The sequence below is a fragment of the Anastrepha ludens genome, chromosome 2 (genome assembly GCF_028408465.1).
Source record: "Anastrepha ludens isolate Willacy chromosome 2, idAnaLude1.1, whole genome shotgun sequence".
Classification (NCBI taxonomy): Eukaryota; Metazoa; Arthropoda; class Insecta; order Diptera; family Tephritidae; genus Anastrepha; species Anastrepha ludens.
The window spans coordinates 148,128,031-148,155,784 of NC_071498.1; the positions used below are offsets into that span (position 1 = coordinate 148,128,031).

Consider the following 27,754-nt stretch of genomic DNA (forward strand, 5'->3'; position numbering starts at 1 on the left):
GTAACAAGAACTACTCCTCAAAAGAAGCTATAAAAAGGGGAATCGAAGCGCATTTTGGCTCCAAGGACAAAAAATTTCTTGAGTAGGGAATTAAAAATTTACCTAAACGTTGGGAAGACATTGTAAATAATGAAGGAAAATTTATTATTGATTATTAAATACTTTAAACATCTTTTTTTATAAATTTTAAAACCACCTTTAAAAAACGCACGAACTTATGGACTGACCTGATAGTTTAGACCGGTTTGGAGTACGACACCCAGGTATAAGTGCGTTAACCGTGTTTTTCTCGAAGCTATTTTTTTCCGAGTTGGCTTTGGTAATTTCTCAAAAAGTACGGAACCGATTGATTTGAATTTTTAATATGTTATTGAGTAGACTTGTGGCTCTCGCGGGTAGCAGAATTATAATTTTATAATGAGTTTTTCTATTTTTTTTTAAGAACGAGAACGTGAAAAAACTCCTTTTTTTTGTTTTTCCAATAAAAAGATAAAATATCTAGAAACAATGTTTTTTTTTTGTAAATCTGCTACACACCATAGTGACATATATCCTGATGAATAATCGACCAAATTTTTTTTTTCAGACGTACCTAAGCAGCCCAATCAGTTACGCCAGTGTCATGTGTTACGTCAGGGGAAGCAATTTTTTTATTATTGTCATTTTTGTTAATAAAGAATTGATTTAATGAATAAAAATGATTTTCAATTGATACCGATTGTTTTTCTTCAATTTTCAACGCCTTCAAATTTCACGTCTCTAGACCAGAAAGGTGCCTTAAATATTATATATGTTTTAGTAATTAATCGAAAATTTTTTCTCACTGAGAAATATATTTATTTTTTAGAAACAATTTAAGGCCGAAATTTTGTCAAAAAATTTATTTTGCTTATTCCTTCGCTTAATTACTAGATTTAACATTATTTTAACGAAATCTGTTTGGTTTTTTAATTTCAGAGGACCCAGTTCAGAGATATAGTGGTCATCGCATAACCTCTTTTTTGAGAGGAGCTCCCGGACATCAGCGGTAACTCCTTTCCAAATAAATATTTTTACTAATACTAAGTCTTAAAATACAGTTAAAAGACAACATAATTTGTGTACAAATTTTTAGATCAATAAATTGAAAAGTTTTCTCAAAAAAAATTCTGGAATATTCGCTATTTTTCGGCCTTCTAACTGTATATAACCCCTTAAATGGGGGGATTAACAGCTTGATGACACCAACGATTGGCATTTAATGTTTTGTGAACAACTTTTTTATGACACAAATAGACTCGGAGTTTTGCCATTACCTTCGGCGGGCAACCACTATTAGAAAAAAATTTGTTTACCAATGTTTCCACGATAGCATCTTCTATGCTACTCCAGCTCTCTCGAAAACCAGATTTGAATCTAGGCTAGAATCTATCGCTGAATTGGAGTTTGAGCAACACCTAAAATTCTAGTGAATGGAAAATATTAAGTAACGGGGAGTGATTGAATTTTTATTTTTGGAAGATTTAAAAGCGAATGTTGAAAGTGTATAAGGACTTCTCGACATCAATTAGTACAGTATAAGAGTGCTTGCTGAATTTGAATGTGGTCGTAAAAGCCTTGAAGACAAGTCACGTCAAGGTTGACCAAGAGCAACACCGGAAATTGGAAAAAGAATAAAGGATATCGTATTGGAAAATTGTCGAGTGACTGTAGGAGATTTAGTAGAAATGATTGGTATCTCATTGGGTAGTGTAAGCAATATTTTGACTGGAGTATTGGGTTTCAAAAAGCTGTGTGCACAATGGATGCCTCATTCGCTAAAAATGGAACAAAAACACATTCGAATGCAACATTTAGAGCGTTTTCGAAAGGATTAAGTGGATTTTGTGCGTAAATTCATCATTATGGATGAGACTTGGGTCCATCACAATGATCCTAATTTAAAACAAGATACTAAAGAGTGGTGTGAACCTGGTTCTTCGACTGGGAAACGAGTTCGTGTCCAGAAATCGGCCAAAAGGGTGTTAGCATCAGTTTTTTTTTGGATGCGAAAGGAATTTTGTTTGTGGATGACTTGCAAACTGGTAAAACGATAAAATATTAATATTATTGTAACTTTTTAGTCCAGCCGAATGAAACAATTTCGTGAAAAAGACCCAGTTTACAAAAGAAAAAAATTATTTTTTAACAGGACAATGCGCCGTGTCACAAGGGCACTTTTCCTCGAATTGTTAGAGCTTCCACCATATTCACCAGATTTCTCTCCAAGTGACTTTCTTTTGTTTCCAGACTTAAAATAAATTCATGCGTGGTTCATCACCAGGTTCTCGCGTCAGGGAGGGAATTTATCACTTGGAAATTCCTTGGAATAAGTGTTTTGATGTTTCAGGAGAGTATACTAAATAGTAGAATGTATTTTGAACCATAAAATTGTGGTTTTCTTATCAAACCGCAATACTTATTGAACAACCTAGTACCTCAACTGGTTGAAAATTCAAAATCAAATATTTTCATAAAAAGCAAACTTAAAACTAGCACATAATAAATCACTTCAAATTTATTTAATTCTTAATAAAAACTCTGAATGCCATAGAATCCAGCGGTTTAGTTTTTGCTTCCGGTGGTTTGCTTCTGCCTATGCAGGTATGTAAAGGGTGATCAGAATGGAGCTACTTTTTCCAATAGTGTTTTTCTGACAGATCACTCGTGCCTACTGTCAAACTTCTTCTTCTTCTTGATTGGCGCGATAACCGCTTACGAGATTTTGGCCGAGCTTAACAAAACGCGCCAGTCGTTTCTTTCTCGGGCTAACTGGCGCCAGTTGGGCACACCTAGTGAAGCCAAGCCCTTCTCCACTTTATTTTTCCAACGCAGAGGAGGCCTTCCTATTCATTTGCTACTACCACCAGGTGATAACAAATCGAATACCTCCGGAGCCGGAGAGTTTGTATCCATTCGGACGACATGACTCAGCCAACGAAGTCGCTGGATCTTTATTCGCTGTGTTATGTCTATGTCGTCGTAAAGGTCATTGTTCCGCCGCCTACGATACTCGCAGTCGTCAACGTGCAAAGGTCCAAAAATCTTCCACAGAATCTTTCCCTGAAACACTGCAAGGGACGCCTCATCGCATATTGTTATTGGACGGGCATGATGTGAGCCTTGTAGAGTGTTAGTGTACTACTTTACTACTCAACTGCCTACTTAGTCCAAAGTAGCACTTGTTGGCAAGGGAGGTTCTATGTGGGATTTCAAGGCTGACATTGTTTTCGGTGTTAATGCTGGCTCCCAAGTATACAAAGTCTTTTACAACCTCGAAATCATAACTGTCAACAGTGACGTGAGTGCCGACCGCAAGTGCGCCGATTGATTGTTTAATGACAGGAGGTGCTTCGTTTTGTGCTCGTTCACCACCAGACCCATTCGCGTTGCCTCTTTATTCAGTTTGGAAAAGTCCGAACTAATAGTGCGGTTATTAAGGCCGATGGTGTCAATATCATCAACAATTGTACGCTCTTATAAAAAACTGTGCCTTAGCGATTAAGTTCTGCGGCCCGCACGATCTTTTCTAGCATCAGGTTAAAGAAATGCCACCTCTAATTTAACCTTAAACTCTATTTTATTACGTATGTACCTAAGTGTGTATTCATTTCAACAATGGAAGCCTTACTGGTAATAGTTCTAATTTCACCAGAAGGGCACCTGTACAAAACTGCTGAAGCCTTTCTGCGGGATATGGGCATGCAAAATGTAATCCGTATATTATTCGTACATATATAGATATATATATAAATGCATGGGCATGTATGCAGATATATATATATACATACTATACGTATTATATTTGTATATGCGCAAATAAACGCGCGCCTTATCGCACTGGTTATATGGCCATTCATAATTGCTTTGCAGACTGTTAATCCCTGCTGGCGCTTACGTACACTCTGCCATATTTAATACATAAATGCAAAATATAAATGTTGCAAAAACCTCGTATTTTTATTATTCTTTACGAAATTAATTCGTAAACATTTTGGCAAACAAAAAATTTAATTTTTTTTTGCGGGTACCTTACACAATTCTTTTATTATTTTATGATAATGTTCATATATACGTAGATACATAACTATGTATCATACATATGTATAATATATACATACATAACCACCTAGTGTTTGTCTTATAGCCTAGACAGACGGTGGCGTTAATCGGGATTAACGACTTAATTCGGAATTATCTCAAGAATTAAGTGCAACTAACTTAACCCTTTGGGAACGGAGCCGCTCGGCGGGCGAGCGTCGCTGAGGACGAGAGGTATTGGAGTGCGCAGTAAAAAAAATAAATACGTTGAATTTTGTAAAAACTAAGGCTTTATTTAACACAATAAAATAAAAAATAATTATAAACAAACAAATTTAAAAAAAAAAGTTTTATTGTATGTAATGTTGTCATCTTCCGTCTTATCAGATTCAAAGTAATATTCGTCAGAACTGTTACTATCTAAAGTATCATCTTTATAGCTCCTGGTGACGCTCAAGCATGCATGTCCTACAGCGTATATGTGTGCGTGTCGGGTGCATGACGCTAATATCTAAAATTTTTGATTTTCATCATGCAAAAGCCGACAACAAGTATGTGTGACACGAAGCAAGTTCGTGTGTCAACCGACACGCACACATGTAAGCTGCAGGACATGCATGCTTGAGCGTCAGCAGGAGCTATTAGATCGCTTAGTCATCGTGCGTAGGATAAAATATATAAAAAGCCTGCTGGCTTCTCTGGCAGAGAGACAAAATCGAAGAACTGAAATTCGTTCTGACTCTACCGTCGTCTCACATCGTAATTTTACATTATAAGGAAGATAAAGCTACGGCGACACGCTCATGCATTTGCTGTCCAGAGAGACACGCACATATATAAGCCGTAGCTTAAGCCTTCATCGCTAATGGCCCCTAATGTCTTCGCATGAAAACGTGACTCTTTTACTGTACCCAAGCGTATCTTATCGCTCAGAACGACAGACGTCGCGAGCCTTACAGCTACGGACAAATTTGGCCGGCTAAATGCCGACACTCATCCCCAAAGGGTTAATACTCATATTTTAAGCGGATTACGGAAATTTGCGAAGGCTACATTGCCGACAAATAATAGTTTTGAATGAAAAATAATGAAAGAGTACAGCAACCAAACTGAAAACTGAAAACAATCATTGCAGCATTAAAATTCTGGAACAATATAAGGAGTACAACAAGAGTAAGTATTTTATAGCTTTTTCGTTTTATATTTAAGTTTAAAAATGCGTTTTTCAATTTCAGATGGCAGAAAGAAACGTTCAACCTGGATGGAAAGGGACGAGCATATTTCTCGTTCTCTTTCCTGAGATGTTATGGATGCAATGCTAGTTTGCGCTAATACCAAGGCGCATTCATTAAAGGTGGTGGCACTAGACCAAAAACAATATTTTGTACATTTGACTGTCAAAGAAAAGAATTGGCAAAGTAGAAAACAAAGAATCAATTCGCCTTGTTTCATTTTCTGTTGAAAGCCACATGGACACGGTGAAAGAAAAAAAAATAAATCAGCTGATTTACCGATATCAACTTTAATAGATTCACTTTGGCTAATATAAATGTCATGAATTGTTCAATTCAAGATTTTTTTTAAATAAACAGTTATTTTTTAGTATCAGAGCAGACAATGCCCGTATTTGTCGCCTGCGAGCCATCTTTTACGTCACTAATATGGTGGTTGTGCAACTATGTAAGTATATCGGATGAAATTTTGGCCGAATGATTACTTGTAGGACCATAGCTCTAATGCAATATTATGCCTAGGATCCACGCAATATAACCTCACTATTTAGTATAAGAGCGTGCACTTGCTGGCGTATGCCGATAATATTGAAAAAATCGGCTTTAATTACCGCGCTGTTAGTTCTGCCTTTTCCAAGCTGGATAAAGAAGCAAAACAAGTGGGTCTGGTGGTGAACGAGAACCAGACGAAGTGCCTCCTGTCATCAAACAAACAGTAGGCGCACTCGCGTATCGACATCCAACTCTTTGCTCACAATTATGATTTTGAGGCTGTAAGAGACTAGAAACCAGCATTAACACCGATAACAATGTCAGTCTGGAAATCCAACGTAGAATCTTTATTGCCAACAAGTGCTAGTTGGGACTAATTAGGCAGCTGAGTAGTAAAGTCCTCTCGACGAACGAAACTAACACTCTACAAGGCTCTCATCATGCCCGTCCTAATGTATGGCGCAGAAGCTTGGAAGATGACAATATTTGATGAAACGTCTCTTGTAGAGTTTGAGAGAAAGATTCTGCGTAAAGTTTTTGAATTTTGGTACGGCGGCGAGTATCGCAGGGGTCGGGGATATGCGCGTGTTTATGGCTAAATATTTATATGATATAATTGGCGCTTAGGTGTTTGGCCGAGCTCCCCCTCCAATTTGTGGTGTGCGTCTTGAGGTTGTTTTACAAATGGAGGGATCTACTGTTTCAAGCCAACCCCGAGCGGCAGAAATGTGACGCCGTAAAAACGTTCACGGCTACAGTCGTGATGAGGTTCAAATGAATGAAGAAAGCCTAGAAGCGACAGCAGCAGTTGCAACTTCAGCATCAATAAAAACGGTGGCAGCAATGGAAGCACATTGGATACATACGCATATTGGGTCAATCACTCACTACAGAACCAAACAGATGACAAGACAATAGCTCGTAAGTATTGCACATCTACCGAAGTTTCATTTCCAGCAGAATCACACTTATGAAGGCAGTGGGAGAAGTGGATACTATCAAAGGTGTAACACATTCATACACCCACAGGAATAGAACCTGGACATAGAAACCTGTTGGGTCAATAGATATGAATGCGGCTCCACCTTAAAGAAATATTAAAGCGATTCCAAAGCGGTGGAAATCAGCCATCCGAATGGATACAAACGTTCCGGATTTGAAAGAAGTCCATGTTATTCCAGCTGGTGGCAGCAAGAACAGTAAGTAAAAGAGTAAGAATACGTTTTTGTTGGAAAGATCAGGTGGAGAACAATTTGGCTTCACTTGGTGCGTCCAACTGGCGCCGCGTGGCACGAAACACAAATGATTAACGATTAGCGCGCTTTGTTAAACTCGACCAAAATCGGTTAATTTTTAATTTTTAGTGAAAGCTAAAATTGAAACTTCTTTAAAGCGCATACCTACATACATATGTACTTATATACTAAAACTTTTTTGCTGCTACATTTGAAATAAGTTAGTTCGCGAACAACCCACAATGAATTACCTGTGCAAAACAAACTCCAAAAGATTGATGGGGCTGGGCTTTCCAACCACTTATTACTTATTTACATACATACATACATACACGAAGTTAATACAATTCAATGTATTATGTAGATATCGAGTGTGCAAATACACGGCATATGCACATAAACACACATACGTATGTAATCTATTTAGAAGTAAAACTGATTCTTTCTATTGCACTTATTTTTTCAAACAAATATTCTTATCGCTATCGCTTCGACCAAGTTCTCTTAAAAGTTTCGAGAATAGTGCAGCATTCAAGGCTATTCATTTGTACGTGTACAGTAAAATTAATTCTTAACAACTCCCATCAATATATATTATATATACATACATAATTGGCGCGTACACCCGTTTTGGGTGCTTGGCCGAGCTCCTCCTCCTATTTGTGGTATGCGTCTTGATGTTGTTTCACAAATGGAGGGACCTACAGTTTCAAGCCGACTCCGAACGGCAGATATTTTTTATGAGGAGCTTTTTCATAGCAGAGATATACTCGGAGGCTTGTCATTGCCTGTCGAGTGGCAACCGCTATTAGAAAAAACGTTTGGTCTTCTTTTTGGTATTTCACTGAGATTCGAATCTACGTGCTCTATGAATTCCGAATGGTAGTCACGGACCAACTCATTCGGCTACGGCGGCCGCCACCCTACATAGAAAAACTCCGAAATGCGAAGAGCTCTGGCCGGAATATTAAGGAAAACCCTCTCCAAGAGCACCGAACAGTCAACAACCCCACGGATTAAATCAAAAATTGAAGACAAAGATAAAATTATTCTCCTGTTCTGCAAAGATTTTAAGTTAATCAATAAGCATCGCACTTCATACACACATTTCCATAGTAGCGCAAATGAAATATAAAGGGTGGTCCAAATAAAAGTTGATCTCTTAAAATCAAATTTTTTTTTTTCTTCGTTGTTCACTCCTTTTGGGAGCTTAGGGCCTCGGCAAGACTCTTTCGTCGTACACGGTTCTGTGCTGTTGTTTTTGCACCGTCCCATGAGATGTCGACATTTGCTAGTTCGCACAACATAGACCTTCTCTAAGTGTTTTTTTGGTCGACCGCGACCTCTGCTGCCTTGCGGGTTCCAGTCCAGTGCCATTCTCACATTAATAAACACAATTTTTAAGTCATTGTAGATGATTTCTACCTCTAACAGAGTGATTGGCATAATTATATTCGAGTTAGTGGCCTGAATTGCTTGTCTCGAATTGTGACCCCCACCGAGTGGACGGTTTTTTGCCCAAAACCGTATTTCCTACAGCAATTTCGGGGAAAAAATTGCTTACAATATTTTTAACTCTGCTCTGCAGAGGAGGAAAATATATTTCGTGAGGAAATATATTTTTTCGCCAAGTTATACATCCAATATGCGCTATGAGAAACGATGGCGAAGCTGATGGTTGTTTACAAGTAAAATTGTAAGACTGAAACGAATTCTCCGATAGGTTGGTTAGGTAAAGTGTCTGCTTGTGATACCATCGGTACTATCAGATCCTTACTCCACTTGGTCCTCTTTAAACCATCCTGTGGACATTATAAATCTAGTTAGTGTAGATAATTTTATGGCGACATCCGCGATGTCCGCGAAAAAGCGATTTCGAGCAAATTTAATCTTTTTCTACACAGAGCATCTGCACAGAAAGTGTTCAACTGTCTCTTCCTCTTCTGCATTCTGACAGCTTCTGTAAAAGCTAAAATATGATGTCCCAATTCTACAGGCATTCCTTCCTATAAGACAGTGCCCAGATTGGGCTCCTACTAATATTCTTAAGTCTTTCCTATTAAATTTAAGTAGACTGTTAGTGCGACCAATGTCCCATTCTTGGCATGTCTGTCTACTAATGGTACAGGTATGCAACTGTCTCCAGCGATTGTTGGCAATACTTAAGGTGTACCTATCTATTTGTAGCTTACATGTTGCCAACGGCATAGGCATATCAACTTTGCCTTGAGTAATAGTCCGATAAGTTTGTGTAATATTCTCATATTTATTGTGTGCGTGTTGATGTTGTTCCACAAATGGAGGAACCTACAGTTTTAAGCCGACTCCGAACGACGAATGGTTTTTATGGGGAGCTTTTTCTACTCTCGGAGGTTTCCGCTATTAGAAAAAACTTTTGCACGCCGTTAATTTAACAATAAATTTGCATTTGTTACATCCTGTACTTTCTAGGCTTTGAAATTCAGTAGACGTGCACGCGTTCAAAAACAGTGGACTTTCCAGCAGGGTATATAGTACATACATCAGTACACACATAAGCACTTGTACATATGCATTTAAAAGCATTATCATTTTGCACATTCATACATACCTACTCATACATACGTGTTTTGATACCATCACTCAAACTTATCGGTGATACTCTTTATACGTTTTTATTGGTGCAAAACAGAAATGAAAAAAAAGAAAATTTTTCTTTGAAAAAATCGCAATCAGTGATAATGTGCAACTTCTGGTTTTTTGCTTTATTTATTTTATTAGTTATACGTGTACATTCGTATGCACTGTGTAAGTTTCTTAACGACAAGTAAGACGGGCTCTTGTTTTGATTAAAAGTGTTAGCAGAGCGAAGCCATTATCAGTACATTCAATAAAAATTGGGCATTCAAGGGAATAATTTTAAGAATCATGAAAGACGCACCTGCCTTGGTAAATAAAACCCATCACGCCGTCGAAGACAATCAGAATTCATTAAGGATGAGGAGCTTTATCATGAGAGAAATGCGGTCGAGGGCTTATTAGAACTTAGAACTTTTTCTACAATTCGAGTTCAAACCCCGATACGTACCAGCAAAAGTGGCGGAAAATAGCGCTAATATAATGAAGACCATCTGCATATATCAGTTTGGGCAAAAAGAAAGCCATTATTTTCTCGGTAGATGGTTGTAGTGATTGATATCTCGTCAAGTAGCGATCAAACAATTTAAAGTTTATACTCGTTGTCAAGGGGACATTTCACAGTAAAAAAATTCGTTTGATGTGTTTTGTTTGTCCCATTCGGTTGTGAGCTACGGGGTGTTAACAATGTAAGTCGACAAAGAGAAGATTCGGTAAATTTTACAGTTTTTCTCTGATAAAGGCGAGAAATGAAAATGCAGGACAGGCCGAAGAAATTGTGAATGGTGTTTATGGTGCCGATTCTCTGACAGTTATTTACGTGCAATTTTGGTTTCGTCGATTCCGTTCATGCATTTTTGATGTTAAAGAAAATGTTGATAAAATCATAGAAATAATCGAAGTTGGCCGCCATGTTAGTAGTCGTAGCTTCGCCCAGGAGCTAAAGAGCAATCATAAAGCAGTTTTAAACCTTTTGCGCAACAATTTTACGAACAAATAACGGATTTCTTTTTCCCAAAATTAATATATTAGAACGGTCGCCCCTCGGCAGGCAATGGCAAGCGTCCGAATGTATTTCTGAAAGCTTTTAATAAATAACCATCTGCCGTTCGGATTCGGCTAAAAACTGTAGGTCAGCATCAAGGCGCATACCACAAATAAGAGCCAAATACCTAAAAAATGTAAAGGGTTTTTCAATAAGGGCGGGTAGATGTTGAGAATGTCAATCGTGGCGTTTGCTGTGTTGCACGTAGCGTCGTCCTGCTGGAACCACATGTCGTCTAGGTCCATATGGTTCAATATGGGCCATAAGAAATTGGTTATCTTCGTTGTGTAGCGCTCGCTGTTGACGGTGACCGTCTCACCAACGTCGTTTTCAAAAAAGTACGGACCAATGACGCCGCCGGCCCAAAATCCACATCAAACGGTAACTTTTTGAGGATGCATTATCACCTGGTGAACCTCGTGTGGATTGGTGTCGCCCCATATACGGCAATTTTGTTTGTTAACACAGCTATTCATCCAAAAATGCGCCTCGTCACTAAAGATGATTTTTCGCCCAACACTGGGGTTCTCTTCCAAACGATTCGAAGCCCAGTCAGCGAACAAATGACGTTGTCTATGGTCATCAACTTTGAGCTTCTGGGTCAGTTGGATCTTGTACGGGTGTAGGCCCAAGTCCCGACGCAAAATTCGCCAAGTTGAAGTCTGCGAAAGGCCAAGTTCTTGTGCACGAATAGACTGCCTCGGGCTCTGCTGTACACTTTCACGGACCGCGGCAATGTTCTTAGCTGATCTTGCGTTCCTTGAACGTACGGGTGTTGGCTGATTGTTTACTGACCCGGTCGTCTCAAATTTGGAGACCAAACGTTGAAGAGTCGACTTTGAATTCATTTGATAATAAAGTTTTATCATTTGAACGTGCTGTTCAATCGTGTAACTTGCCATGATGATTTGGCATAAACAACTGAATAATAAACAAAAGATTTGACAGATGTCACCAAAACAAAATAGCTGCCACAAGGCGCCAAAATCGACCCGCGCCAATTGAAACCCCCTTTATATGCGCCAATTATTTATTTATTTTTGTTTTTTTAATTTGTTAGAGCGGAGGCAGTGCCCAAAGTGGAAAAAATTTGGAAGAACGAAAAATGATAATTGCCAGTATAATTTAGATGTTTACAACAAATTTGGGGTACCTGGGGTGATTGGTTAAATTTTTTTTTAACTTAGTTTTGATAGCTTCAAATTAAAAAAAACGCCAAACTAAAAAATTTTCCCATTTTAGGTATAAAAAGCACTGCACAACAAGACTAGTGTAACGTCTCGCACTCTCTGATGGGCGCAATCTTGCTTCTATCATTCTTGGAAAACGGAACAGTGTTATTCAGCATACGTCAGCACATACCCCATAGTTCATGTTTTTTCAAGATCGGTATCGAGAAAATTAGATGTGTCCGAGACTAAAAAAATGAACACCTATATATTACAGGGTCCGCCACTCGAAGTGTAACCAATTAAAAAGGCCATACATTTAGTTTGGAAACTACTTTTATTCAATTCAAATTAAAAAATGTGTTAAAATACAGGGTGGGCCATATAGCGTTTGCTTTTTGAACCACCTATTTTTTTGAGAATGGCAACACAAATGACATGTCAAATGTGTTCATAATTTGCTTAAAGGTTTGACATTTACGAAATGGGACGCTATACGCTTGAACAAAATTGGGAAATATTGAAAACCTAAACTCCAAAGTGGTGAGTCTTCTTCTTCTTTTCTGATGAAGCTCATTTTCACATCGGTGGCTACGTCAATAAGCAAAATTGTCGGATTTGGGGCTCAGAAAATCCACACGTTACTGTAGAGAATCAAATGCATCCACAACGAGTCACTGTTTGGTGCGGTTTTTGGTCTGGCGGCATCATCGGGCCATTTTTTTTTTGAAAGTGAGCGTGGAGCCGCGGTTACAGTAAATGGTGAGCGTTACCGTGACATGCTCAACGAGTTTATGTTTCCAAAAATTGAAGAGGATGACATGGACGACATTTGGTTTCAACAGGACGGTGTAACTTGTCACACTGCCAAAGTTACACTCGAACTTTTGGCTACCGTTTTTGAATTCCGATATCAATTGGCCGCCTCGGAGCTGTGATTTAGGCCCGTTGGACTATTTTTTGTGGGGAGCCGTTAAGGACAAATGCTATGCGAACCTACAGAGACGACTGATGCTTTAAAACGCGAAATCGAAGTTGCCATTCATGAAATTGGAGCCCAAACAATCGAAAATGTGCTAAAAAATTGGGTTGATCGAATGGCCTACTGTAAGGTCAGTCGTGGCAGTAATTTGAACGATATTATTTTTCATTCATAAATGACAATGTTCAGTCTTCAAAAAAATTTTGCAAAAATATTCATTAGTTTTTTTTTTATAGCCGATTCAAAAAGCAAATTTTACATGGCCCACCCTATAATACAAAATTAGGAATCAATTTACTTCTGCTCGATATGACCACCTTTTGCCTTGACTATGGCCTTGAAACAGTCCAGAAACGAATCGCAAGCTACCCGAATGTGACTTGCAAGCATTTTGACCCACTTGCGGACAATGGCTTTTTTCTGTGCCTCGAGACTGGTGAATCTTTTAGTTCGAATATTGCTCTCCCGAATGGCCCAAAGTGAATAATCCATCGGATTCGCGTTTCATTGTACCGAGTAATGGTGCGATAAACAAAAAGCTTTATTTACTTTAAGGTGGTCGAGCTCACGAACAATCGTTGATTACTGATTTCGGTTCTCGGCAAAATGCTTCCGCGCGCTTGTAAACAATACTCTGAATTGTCCTTTAGCCAACCAACAGACAGCTAATGCCAGTACATCAGCTGCGCGACTAGACTTCGAGATAGATACATACGTATCTATGTGTAATGAAAATATACTTGGCAAAAACACTATAGGTGTATGCAGGTGCTTAGGCTGAGTTGCTTTTCTCCGAATTGCGGTGTTCGTCTTTATTGTCTCGATGATTTACTTCTGCTGCTGCTGCTTTTATGTGTTCTGTTCGTAACTAGCAGTCCGTACCAAAAAAGTTTTTTTTAATAATTTTGAAAATCTGAATAAAATTTCATTCTAACTCCGAACAAGAAAAACTCATGAGCTTTTAAGTTAATGTTTATGTTTAACCCTTCATTGCATAATTTAATATTTCTTTGTAAAAAAAAACATACAGATGCTATTAGACCTCTAGGTAATGGGAAAAATAATTAAAAAAATCTTTGATTTATAGAAGTATTTTTTTTTATTAAAAATGGTTTGATGTAAACTTCCATCATTATGCAGAATGAACATATGAACTTAGTACAAAATTGAAATAATAAATTAAGTCACTAATACCTTTCATTTATACCTTCAATTTTGGTGAAAATGAACAAAACAGTTATTGTTTTTGTTCAGGCATAAGTTAACCTTACATTTGATACAGCTTATTGTTGAATAGCCTTTACAATGTGGGTATTTGCATCGCAGAGAAATGCCAACTTGTGGCCAATGGTCACTGCCATCCATTCTTAGGTCTTTTGGTGGAGGAACAACTGCAGGCCCTCTCTTCTTTTTTGCCTGGATTTCATTTTCCACAAAGCTGGAACTAGGACGTCCTCTTCTGACCTCTGTGTTGGCTCCTATTGAGCACAAAACTTGAGCTAATTCATTACGAAATTGTCCCATGGAAAGCATATCCTTTTTTGGTATATTTCGAATGATTGCATTTTTTTTGTAAATAATCCAAGAATTTATGACTGTAAGATCAAATAGATGAAAGAATATGCGTAAATACCATTTTTCGACCTCAAAGGAATATGGAACCTCCCCAAAAAACTGTCCATTAAATCAACTCCCCCCATATGTTTGTTGTATTCTAAAACAATTTTTGGACATGGAATTTCAACCTTTTCCTTCTTTGCCTTGTCATACCTAGGGACACTAGATACTGGTGTTGACCCCACATATGTTGATAAAAGTGTCACCATTTTGTTGTCTTTCCAGGTGACACAAGACATATCAACACCATCAAATGTAGATGTTCTTTCGACATGACTTCCTCTTGGTACAGACTTTTTCATAAACTCCCTTTTGTCTGGTAATTTTGAGTTAGGTATCCGATTTTGTTGTACAGTACCCACTGATAGAATTCCTTGCTTGGCTAAATAATGAACCAGGGGCAATGATGTGTAAAAATTGTCAAAGTAAATTATGTGATTTTGATATCTTGGCACGCCTCTTAGCAAACGAATGACTACATTCCCTGTGGCTCCTATATCAGGCTCTCCTTCTGGTCTTCCTGTATTTTCCTGTCCTGAATACAATTCAAATGTATGAGCATATCCTGATAAATCACACAGTACATACAATTTAAACCCCCATTTGTGGGGTTTATTAGGCAGATATTGTTTCAAAAAATGAGCCACTTTTGTGGCACACATCTGCTCATCGACTGATAATCTTTGCTCCATTGGTACAGTAGAAAATTTTGCTCTGAGGTGCTCAATAACAGGGCGTATTTTAAATAACCTGTCATGATTGGGATGGCCAACAGGTTTGTGATCATCATTATTTTGAAAGTGCAATGAGAGCTTCATTCTTTCAAATTTGTTGACTGGCATAGTGGATAAAACTGGACCATAACCAAAGGCAGGATACCAATATGATCTGGTATTTGGAAATCTTTGCACAGACATGAATAATAATATCCCAAAAAACTTCTTGATATCTAACGCAGTATAAGTTATTTTGCTGTTGGTATCTTTTTGCATGATATATAAATTAGTTTGATCAACAATTTTCTGAATAAAATCATCATCCAAAAAATATTTGAAACATTGGTATGGAGTTTCAAGCTGGGATATTTCTATAGGAAAGGCTGACCTGCCTAAGAATGTAATTTTATCCTCATCAAATTCCATGTTTCTCTTTTTCCAAATCAGTTTTCTTTTGTCCAATAATGTGCTGAAAATAGCACCACAAGGAACTTTGCTTTGGCTTTCTTGTTCTTCCACCATTTCTTCAACAAGAGGAGGGTCATTTTCATTAACATCCTGCCAGTCTTCATCATCATTTACATCATCTAATATACTTAGAGGTTCGTCTCTTGTATAGTGAGGATCTGGTAAGTTATCATCGTCAGAATCTTCAGCCTCCATTCCGTCTTCCGACAGCCAACCATCCTCCAGCTGTGTTAGATATTCTTCTATGGCTTTATCTGTCAAAATATTCTGAAAGAACAAAAAAATTGGTAAACAAACTGGAATTATGTGAACCAAAATTTCTCCATACTTCACAGATGACAATACTGCATAATGATGTAAATTTACACCATACCTATTTGACGTTATTTTAGTAATATTTTACATGTTTTCTTCACAAATAATAGCAGTTTCCGAATTACTTACCCTATTTCTATGCATAGTAAATATTTTGTACGACTTCTTTGGACAAAACCATAAAAAAACTTGATAATTATATGCACCGTTAGAACAAAACACATAACATAACCTTGACCAAATTTTGATTGTCATGTGACAGTTGACGTTTGCTTTTTTTTTATTAGGTGCGTTCCGTTTCATTCTTAAATGTTTTTAAAAGTTGCCAGAGGCAAAAAACCATGACCAGAGGCCTGTTTTGGGTGCATTTTTTCCTTTCGAATGGTTTGATAGAAATATCCATCATGATGCAACGAAGGGTTAATCCCAAATGAGCTTCTCTTTCAGTTCAGCGTAAATATGTACGCATGTGCACATGGCTGTTTAAATTAAACAATTACATGATCTTTAAAAAATACAAGAATGTTGTTGACCCTTCGAACTCGTCGCAGCCGAACAAGACGTGGCACTTGCAAACGTCCATAAAATTAAAGTTTTCTAGGAAATTGGCGCTATCAAGTAAACGCGAACACAAAGAGGTATCTACAATAAGTCATGCACGTGAAAAAGAAGTAAATATTGTATTGTTTTTAAATATACTTTAGTCATACACCAGCTGGCATCCGGCGCTTTGCTGCCGCAGGGAAAATAATTGTGGACTTATAATTTGAAATTAATTTTTTTGTTTCTTTGCCTTTAGCAAAAACTAATAAATTTTTTGGTTTTCCAATTCGTGAGCATGCATACTTCAATTGCCCATGTAGTTGATTCCAAAACACGAATATTCTAGCTTTCATCCGTACACTTAACGTTCCTTGGAGCCTTGTTAATAGTCGCGAGAAAGATCTAACGATATTAATAACTCTATAGGATAATCTACAACTTCGTCTGCATTCATGGCGTAATCAATCTATTTACAGGCAACAGGATCGCTTCTCAAATTGTTTAGCTGAGTCGGTGTTTTTTTACAGCTTTTATAGTTGGTGGTAATTCGCAGAGAATCTTTCAGAATGATTTTCTTAATAGATGGCACAATGACACAGAAGTTCAAAGGAAATTAAATACATTTTATGGTAGTATCAATTCATACTTTATCTTCACTAATGTTCAACATATGATAGGATCGTGAAACATCATGGGGGTGGTCATCAAAATACTGCAACACCACGTGAAATAGTTCAAAAAATAAAGAAGCGACTTGAACGAAATCCCCGACGAAGTGCCAATCAAATGGCGAAGGAACTGAAAATATCTGACCATAGCATCAGCCGCATACTGAAAAATAATCTTAAAGTCAAGTCTTACAAGATCCAGAAGGCGCGATCATCACATCAAAGCAGCAACAAGTCAGACTTGAGAGAGCGAAGGAGTTGCTTTGCTTGGCCGAAAGCGGTCAATTTTTGAACATTGTGTTTTCTGACGAGAAAATTTTTCAAATTGAGCAATTCGTAAACTCCCAAAACGATATAGTTTATTTTGACCGAATGTTCATACGAAAATTAGAGTTATCGATTGGCCACCAGGAGGCAATACCCGCCATAGGTAATGGTTTGGGCCCCTGTAACCGTAGATGGGCGCAATCGTTTTCATCGAGCCTGGCGTCAAGGTAAATGCGAAATATTATCGGGAAAGTATTCTGAAGGTTGTTTTCAAGTCGCTGACAGACAAATACGTTTCAACAGGACTCGGCACCATCTCACAAAGCTCGAGTAAAGCAAGAATGGCTAAAAAACAACATTCCGCAGAACATAACGTCCACACAATGGCTCTCAAATTCACCAGACGCGAATCCGATGGATTATTCTCTTTGGGCCCTTTTGGAGAGCAAGATCCGAACTAAAAGATTCACCAGTCTCGAGGCACTGAAAAAGTCATTATCCGCGAGTGGGACATTCGGGCAGTTTGGGATTCGTTTCTGGACCGTCTCAACGCCATAGTCAATGCAAAAGGTGGTCATATCGAGCAGAAGTGAATTTATTCTTAATTTTGTATGATTTTCACAAATTTTTTACTTTGAATTGAAAAAGTAATTTTCCAAACTAAATGTATAGCCTTTTTCATTGTTTACACTTCGAGTACCGGACCCTGTAATGTGAGTTTTTGACATGTCTCCAAAGGCGCGATGATTTGAGGCAAGCCCTTAGCTCATCAGCTAAGGTTGATGTATGTACATATGTAGGTATCAGAGGAAGAATTTGCTGGAAGTCAATAAAATAAGAGCGTCAATGAACGACTGTGCATTTCATGGCAAATCTTTTAGAGGTCGATTAAACACTTGAAGTGATTTCTTATAAGCATTATACATATGTTCCACGCAATTATTTTGCAAGTTTTAAAACCTTAGCCGTGTCAGCTCCTTTAGAAATGCTACAAGATGAAGTCTTCAAGAAATACAAATCCAGTGGGAATTTGAGCGCCAGATGTGCTGTCCCCCCACCCTTTAAAAGTGTAGCCACCCTATCAGATGAAGCAAGAGCAAAAGCATATCTATGTATTTTTGAAATCCAATTTGAGCCAATATCAAACTGATAAGGAATGTTTTTCTGGTGCAAAAAAGAAGAGACCACTTTTTCCATTCGACAAGTCTCACCACCTATCACAGATTCGCCTTAGTCTGGTACAATGCGCATTGAACAGATAGTATCAGTAGAGTAGCTAATTCGATTTTGTTTTTCTTAAATAGAAAACTGTAACATTTTTCCCCAAATTGTCAAATTTCGTTTGCAAGAAAATGGTTTTCCATAAAAAACAGCAAATATCCAAACACACACCACTTGAAAGGAACAAAAGTCTAGTCTTGGTAAATCCATTAATCACTAATTCAGTTTTCAAATAAAATCTACCGTGAGCACCCTTGAGAACCAATTAGAGAGAATGCTTAGAATTGGACGGAAATTCAAATGCAATCAACAGAATACATCCGACTTAGCCAATCAGACTTAAGACATCGCTCTTGAATCAGCACTGTTGATCAGATGGTGGGTCATATGACTGTAAATTTTTCTGTAGGATAAATTTAGCATGAATTATTGCAACCACAGGTAAATGCCCGCTCCGACCGACTTATATGAACAAATCGATTTTCTCGCCGTTTCAATCAAATGTATACATATGTATATGTATGCATGTATGTGTGTATGTAGGTTTGAATATGTGTGACTGCAGCTGGCACACCTTCTTTGGATGTTACAAAATACAAGTAAAAGGTGGGAATGCTCTTATTAATACCTCCATTGTTTAACAAATTTTATTTATTAAACAAAGTTAGCACATAAACGTTAGCAGATGATTACGATCCGGGAAATAACACTCACATTTATGTATATGTATGTAGGTGTATCCATACAGACTTATTTACTTACACACATACGTATGTATATCGACTATAAAATGAAACACTTGCAAAAGCCTTAAACAAGAAATTTTCATGGATTTTTTGCAGTTGCGAAATTAGTGAATGCCTGTTATAATGAAAGGCTTTTAATATCCACTTACATACCTTCATACCTACATGCACACACATGAATGTGACTTGTGTTTATTATTGTAAACAGTAAAAGGTTTCGCAACCATATTGACAGACTTCCGTTTTCGTGGTTCGTTAACGTACATACATACATACATTCATATGTTTGAATGAATGTATGTAGGCGATTGCATACAAAAAATTGAAGTATACTTCTTGGACACCTTATCGCCTTCAATTAAATATGAGAAGATTAATTTTAGAAGCAAATTAATATATGTACCCAAATGTGTATGCAAAAATATTGAAATGGAGGCACGTAAATTAAAGCGCATTTGCTAAATTTGTATTGGGTGGTCTTTTACCTTTTCTGAGTGACTTTATGTGCGGTCTGCATTATTTATAGCAGTGAAGTGTAAATGAACACATTGTAGCTTATAACTAACAGATAAGTGATAGTGACTCTCATATTTATATGTATGTATGTATGCGCATTCACAGGCATGAGTATATTCATAAAGACTCACACTGATAACACTGATTGCAATGTATGTATGTACATACATAAATACTCAAATATATATAGGGGTGCTCAGGGCCGTATTCATTCGCGCATGGCAATGCTTATCTCACAATTTTCTTTTTGTACGAATAAACGCAAAGGAAACGTGTTGCAAGCTCTCAATAAGCTTTACCAAAAAACAACAACTTTCCCAAATATTTCTTCCATAAAATACTTGCTATCTCATGTGCTGTAGAACGATACTTTTCTCAATTTTTGACGTGATAACGTCTTATAATTCGATGTAGCCGGCTGCACGCACCAAAAAATGCGCCGTTACATTGCTCATGCGGCGTTATCTTGCTCATGCGGCGTTACCTTGCTTGAACTGCAAGCGAGAGCGCGGAACGACAAAGAGGCACAATCGGCCCCCGCGTTCGGCAACGTTCGACATCTGGCTCTCCCCTACTTGAGTGAGCATATATGGATATGTATGTATATGCGCATATGTATATAAATTCACATATTTGTATTTGCATATGCCTTCTTCCTGTGTGCATGGTAATGAACCATTTCTCTGTTGAGAATAGGAGATGATAGGAAAAGTAGGAAATGAAAGGGTTTGTTACGAGTGTAATGTGTATTGAAAAAGGCAAATCGATTAGTGTTGTTAACTTATTAACGTCTGATGCACAATCGAAATTGAACATATCTTTCATGAATTTCATAAATGTTTCGTAATTCTTCACGTTTGTGTAAATGTAACTTGATCAATTCCATTGCGAATCCACTTACCTTCTTCTCTATATCCATACAAAATATCTATCAAACAAATAAAATTAAAATTTTCTTTTGAAAAATGCAACCATTCCATCAATATTTTCTTATGACGTTGTCACGTTAAACTATTGTCAGTAAACCGACTTTACAGACAACCTCTTTTTTTTTTTTTTGGAGAGATTCGTCTGGAAACAAAGACCGAGTAGTTTAGCCTGAAAGGGTGCTCACGGTAGATTTTATTTGGAACCTGAAGAAGTGATTAATTGATTTGACCAAGACTGGAGTTTTATTTCTTTTAAGTGGTATGTGTGCTTGGGTAATAGTTTTGAGTTTAATTTTACTTTTAAATTTTGTATCACAAGCAAATATTTTTTTAATTTTATTTTTTTTACATAGAAATGCTGCCATAAGGTTTGTTGAAATAAAATTAGCGCGCAATAATTTCTGATTACACAGGTCTATATGACTTTCTTTTTATATATGAGACTGGTTTTCGATGTGTTTTTGTGCACAGAAAACCATTTTTTGTAGGTTTATAAGCCTAAAATTTCGATTATTTCTATGATTTTATTTACATTTTCGACGACGTCCTGCCTGTGCGAGGTGCATCTTTAACACCAAAAATATCTGAACGGAATCGGCGAAACCAAAACTGCACGTAATTAACTGTTACAGTATCGGCACCATAAACATCATTCCCAATTTTAGTGGCTTGCAGCCTGGCTTGCATTTTCGCCTTTATCAAAGAAAAACTGTAAAATGTACCGAATTTTCTCTTTGTTTACTGCCGTTGCTAATACGCTGTAACTCACAATTGAATGGAACAAATAAAAAACAGCAACAACAATTTTTTTAGTGTGTCACCTGGACAACGAGCATAAACTTTAAATTGTTTGATCGCTACTTTACGAGATATCGATCGCTACAGCCATCTATCGAGAAAATAATGCATTTCTCTTTGCCCAAACTAATATTAAAAAGCTAACACGGACAAATGCAGAAAGGATGTTGAGAAAACTTTAGAACGCCTTCTGTGCGTTTGTCTGGCATCATTAAAAACGCGTTTAAGTGCCTGGGAGCCCCACTGTTTGAGGGTGTGGAGGACGTCTCAAAAGCGGTTCACCCAGCTCTGCTTGGTTCGCCAAAATCGTTGACATCCTACATGATGTCTTCTTTCAGTATTCATAGAGGTCGGTCTCCATCTGGTATCGCTAGGGACCAAAAGGTCTATGCGTGGCTTAATGCCAACCAGGTTAACCTAAGCTAAAGATAAGCGTCAATGTGTTATGAATAATCGATTTATGGAACCCCCTTCACTTTGACGAATATATGGAAAGATATTTTTGTGCCTGATCGTAATATTTCTTTTTTCAGATCGCAGTTATTATTACAGTATCTAAAAACACTAAACATACAAATACAAGGTGGCGCAAAATTAATCATCATCCATTTTTTTAATAACTTTTTTTTGATAAATAAAAAAATTGTTTTGATTGACGGAGATCTTTATTTTTACCTCCTTTTTGACACTACATTACTTATCTGTTTGTATACTGCAGCTCTCTAGTAGAAAAGTGTCAAATATATACGAAACCATTTGCAAAAATGTTTGCGTTGAATATAAGCTCTCACTGTACTCAGCTATCCCAAAAACCAGTATGGACAAATGGCATACAACTCTGAGGCACCTAAACAGCTAACGGAAACACCAAAATACTCCAAAGATTCAAATCGAAAGCTCTCAGAATGAACGCAAATGCCCAAATTCGCCGTGATCTCAAAGTTTCCACAATAGTTGAAGAAATGAAAAGGCATGCATCACCACACAATATAAGACCTTAATCGCACCCGCACACCTTAATTACAGAAATCACCACCAATCCCATTTCCTTTGACAGGTTGAAGAGGAAATCAACAAAGCAAAAATTGAGAAATGGTTGCACCACTGGGTGCTTTCTATGCATGTCTCGTAGAGCATCTTAGTTTTAAGTATAAATAATGATAAATGTTGTTAAGGAGATCGAAATAAATAAATGGATAATAAAAAAAAAAAATTGTAAAAATTATAAATCTTGTAATAGGGTGATTAATTTTGTACTACCTAGAACTATTTATTTTATTTCTTCTAGGTCTTGTAATTGTGTGACGTAACTGTAGGTGAGGTGCGTCAAAGTATCGAACTTTTGTAAACAAAGACGAGTTTAGGAAAATTTAAATAGAAGAGAATACAAAAAGTTCTTTGTAAACAAAAAAATTTAATACAACTGTGATACCGTGAAATTAACGGGAAGCCACCTAGCGATACCGCAATACTCATAGCTTTCTGTATTCTCTTAATTGTGGTATGATATCATAAATCACTTCAAGAGTGAACTTTTCATAGAAAATACGTAATTTTTGGAAGTGGAGCTCCCCGTATGATGTATGTATAAAACAACTAGCAAATAAATACCCCGCACGTGCTGGTCTGGTGTTAGAGCAAAGTAAGTATATGTACATATATGTATGTATGTATGTATGTATGAAAGCGTAGTGATATATGAAAATCGGAGAGCATAAATTTTTCATATTGACTTTATCTGCTTATTAATGTTTGGTGGAGTGTGGCATTCAGCGAAGCGAACAAACGCTCAAATAGAATTTCTTTTTAATTTTCTTTTTGTTTCAAAATTTGAGTAGTGCATAAAAGGGAATAATTATTGAATTTGCTTAATGCAGAGAGATAGTAAACATTTGAAAGTTTTACAGCAAAAAACAGTAAATACATCTCGATCAAAAAGTTCCCGGAATATATTCAGAAAATTCAAAATATAGGATTTATTTTTCAAAAGTGATATTATCGCCTTCAAAGTACTCCCTTTCAACTGCATCGCACTTATGCCAGCGCTTGATTCACCTCTTGGAACTTTTCTGTTGGGGTTGCCGAATTAATTTATTTTTATAGAAACTAGGAAAGTAGGTAAGTTTGGAAAAGTGCGAGGACCGTGCTTTACGTGGGATTCGAACCCACAACCTCTGGGATGGCAGATTGGTGCACTTACTCTTGACTACCGATGCCTCCATATTTTCGGTATAGCCATCAGATATATTTCGATACTTTTATTACTTTCTTTCAAACGCGTTACCCGTAATGATTTTTTGGAGTACAATACCGTTATAATCCAGAAAAACGGCGAGCATCTTTTTCGTTTTGAACTGAAAACTACGTGGTTTTTTGGTGCTGTTTCATTCGGAACTCTGCTTAAATCCACGTCTCGTCTCCAGCAATGAAGAGTTTGATAAATATTGGGTCGGATGCAGCCTTGGAAATCATGTCTTTGGTGATATCACCATTTTCCCAAGAAATTAACTCCTTTGGCACCAACTTTGCAGCAATACGGCACAAACCCAATTCATTAACTTCAATGGCTCACGACCTCATCTGAAGCGTTAATGCCACTCATAAATTTAGAGAATCATTCCCGAAGCAGTTTACTAACATTTCTGAGGTTCTCCCAAAATGTAATAATTGCAAAATCATTGTTGCAGTTTTAAGTCCATATTCTAAAAATCGAAAACTCGTGCAGGGGCAGATTTACTCGACACGGCGTAATTGTTACCAATGTCAGGCGATACAATTTTGGTAGAAATGCTAATCACAGATGTAGCAACTTAATAACATAACCAAATAAGTTGACTGTGAGCGTCACCTGGCGGTTGTTCCGGGAACTTTTTGATCAAGGTGGTAAATCGGCCGAGTTATTTTTAATGTTCCGCAGTTTGGAAAAAAAATTTTATGATTTTTAACACATTTTGTCTTACAGACACGCCTCTTTTGTAAGTTTATGTAATTTGTGTAGGCAAAAAACCTTTTAGGAGATTTTTTTTAAATTTATTTATTTGAAAGAATAACAACTAAATAATAATTATTACACATACAATATTACAACAGGAGCTACCAGAGCCTTCGGCTTCAGGAGAGATTAGCTTATAAGATGCATAAATGAGTAGTTTGGCCGTCGTAGGCGAATGGACTGACACCTGACTACCATTTGAAGTGCGTAGGTTCGAGTCTCCGTGCATGAAATATTATATTGAAGAAACAGTTTTTTCTAATAGCGGTCGCCCCTCGGCAGGCAATAGCAAACCTCCGAGTGTATTTCTGCCATGAAAAAGCTCCACAACATCGAGACGCACCCCACAAATGGGAGGAGGAGCTCGACCAAACACCTAACAGAAGTGTACGCGCCAATTATTTATTTATTTTCTATGAATTAGTAGTAGACAGATAGCGCATGAATGGAAAAAATGCACGGGAGACAACTTTAACCCTCCGTTTGACACCAAGATCTGGCCAAACTGGCCTTTTCGACTTTTGACGTAAATTTAACATATTTCTATTATAGCTAACGACTTGGGTTTGCAGGTATTTTATCGATTTATGGATATAACTCTTAAAAAAGAATCATCTACCGAAGGTTTTTCAAAAAGTCCAAAGGAGGATTAAATAAAAATCGATTACTTTTTTATAGATAAATTACAAAAAATAACGGTAATCCACCCGCCAATGTAACGTATTTCAGTAAAATAGGTATAAAATCATTGACTGTACGGTAAATATGGTTTTAAAAAAGCGTTAACTCCAAAAAGCGCCCAATCCTGACTACGGCCCTGTAAGTAAATAAGTTTTTGCACGTTTTGCAAAAAATCACACACTTATTTTTAGCAAATGAACGAAATTCTGCTGAGCAAATAAAAGTTAAAAGTGAAATATACTATGATACATACATACAATAATGTGCACGAGTATGTGTAGTAGTGTATGTAGCACTCTTGTATCTATACGTATGAAACGGAGTTTATGTGCGTATGTATGCAGTTTGCATGCATGTATGTATATTTGTATGTATGCGCATCCCAACTCGAAAAATTGAAGCAAAAACACACACTGGAAAATTGATAAGCAAAGAACAACAACAACAAAATATGTTATAAAATAAGTCAAGCAACTAACCAAACAACAAAGCAGTTAGGCTGACTAACGCCAGCCAACCAGAAAACCAACCAGCTGACTTGCGACACACTTTGCCGACTTCGCGGCGGATGTGGCGGCCACAATTGTTGCAACTTAAGTGTTGTTGCATGGGATCAACAACAACAACAACAAAGGGAACAAGAGCAACAGCTAGTAAACAATAAATGTCGTGGATTTGAATGCCGTTTATACAAATCTACAACTGCCTACATGTATGTATGTGCACATGTATGTGTGTGCATGTACTTGTATAGAAATATACCATACATTTGCTGTGCATAATACACACATACTTACATACATAGTACCCAACTATGCCTAAAAAGTTGCATCTGCATATACATACATACATTTATGTATGTGTGTGTGTGTGTGTATGTGGAGATGTACAAATATCGTAGGTGCTGCATATTGTTTCTGTGTAAGCATTTCGTTACCCATACATTTGTATGTATGTGTGCATGTATGTGTGTGTTTATACTTTTCGTGTCCTACCTTATCCGGCTCCTGCTTGTAATGTGGATTCATGGTGGCGGACGTCATGACACGACTATGACCCGTAGCGGCAGCAGCCGACGACGACTTGGTCGATGCCGACATCACATTGGGCGCATTGCCCGCATCGAATAGTTTACCATCAACAACGTCGCGCTTACGATTTTTCGACTTGAAACGGCCCGAACGTGAGATTGTGAAATTGCGCCACTGATGACTGTATTCGCAGCGTGACTCCTCCTCGTTCAGGATGCTGTCTAAGTAGCTAATCGGTTGCTCATGCGCCGTCATTGTGCCGCTATGTGTGTATGTATGTATATAACTTCCAAAGATCGAAGTATTAAATAGTGTTTTCTCTTTTCTAATCTCTTTTTATACAAAGTTTCTATGTTTGTAAGTCACCTTTGTTTATTTTTGTTTTTGTTATCGTTTTCTATATTGTTGGCTAGTTACGCTGCACCTTTTTTTTATTTGTTTTTTTTTTTTTTTGTTTTGTTTGTGTGAGACTTTTTTTCTACTGCGCTTCAGTTTGTTTATTTTTACATTTCATTTTGCTTCAGTTGAATCAAATCACTGCAATATTTACCTACTCACGTATTTGCATAAACATGTTGCAGATAATAACGCCACTAACACAATAACACTTAACTGCGATTAGCATCAATATCAGAATTAATCACGAGTTTCATTTGATATTGTCTGATAGGAATATGTCGGCGCATTCACAGTAAGACACAGTTTTTTATTTAGAGAAAAAAGTTTGTAATAAGGCTGAGTTCGATTCACAAGTAAAACCGTAGCAATAGCAGCACCGTTGACGGTTGCGGCTGTATCTTCTGTTGTCTCTGTGCTGAATTCAATGATAGAAGATCAAGATCAAGATCACACGTCGTATTTCTGTTGACTTCTGTTGAAGTTGAGTCTTCTTCTTCGTCTGCTTCTACACAACTTCTTTTTATTAACGCTTTCGTCTTGCTAATGATTGCCGTTGCCGGTGACATCCAACTGTACGGATGGATAGCTGCGAGTGCACTGTACGCTGCGCTTCTATGCGGCACACCGATGTGCGCTGCTGTGCTGAAGTTTTGTCAAAGTGAGTTGCTTCTCCCCGCGATGTTCAAAAAATCAAGTCGAATATGCCGATACCAGTTAGAGCAAATACAAATGTATATGTACTGCGTACACAAACTTTATGCATATACATATATACATACATACACACATATATGTATTAGTGTATAAGTATGTACGTATGTACATACATAAGAAGCACGGTACCGTGTTGTATTGTGACTGTTTTCCTTTTCCGGGGCCTTCTTACGGTTGTAGCTACCCTATAGGAAAAATTTACAATAATTTTCCGGTTCGATCCTAGAACTATTTCGTCATGTGCTCCTCCATATGTACTTTTGGATATTCTCAACGGTTCAAATAAACAAATAAATAAATAAA

At 37.3% G+C, this 27,754-nt stretch overlaps 1 protein-coding gene across 1 annotated transcript in view; it reads right to left on the bottom strand.

The window, feature by feature from the left end:
- LOC128855569 (uncharacterized) overlaps nucleotides 1–27,381 on the bottom strand; it is a 30,002-nt gene extending 2,621 nt beyond the window's left edge. The window contains exon 1 of the mRNA XM_054090575.1: nucleotides 26,303–27,381. Coding sequence (XP_053946550.1) covers nucleotides 26,303–26,593 — 291 coding nt within the window. The 5' untranslated portion in view covers nucleotides 26,594–27,381. The remainder of the gene's footprint in view (nucleotides 1–26,302) is intronic.
- Between the last annotated feature and the right edge of the window lie 373 nt (nucleotides 27,382–27,754).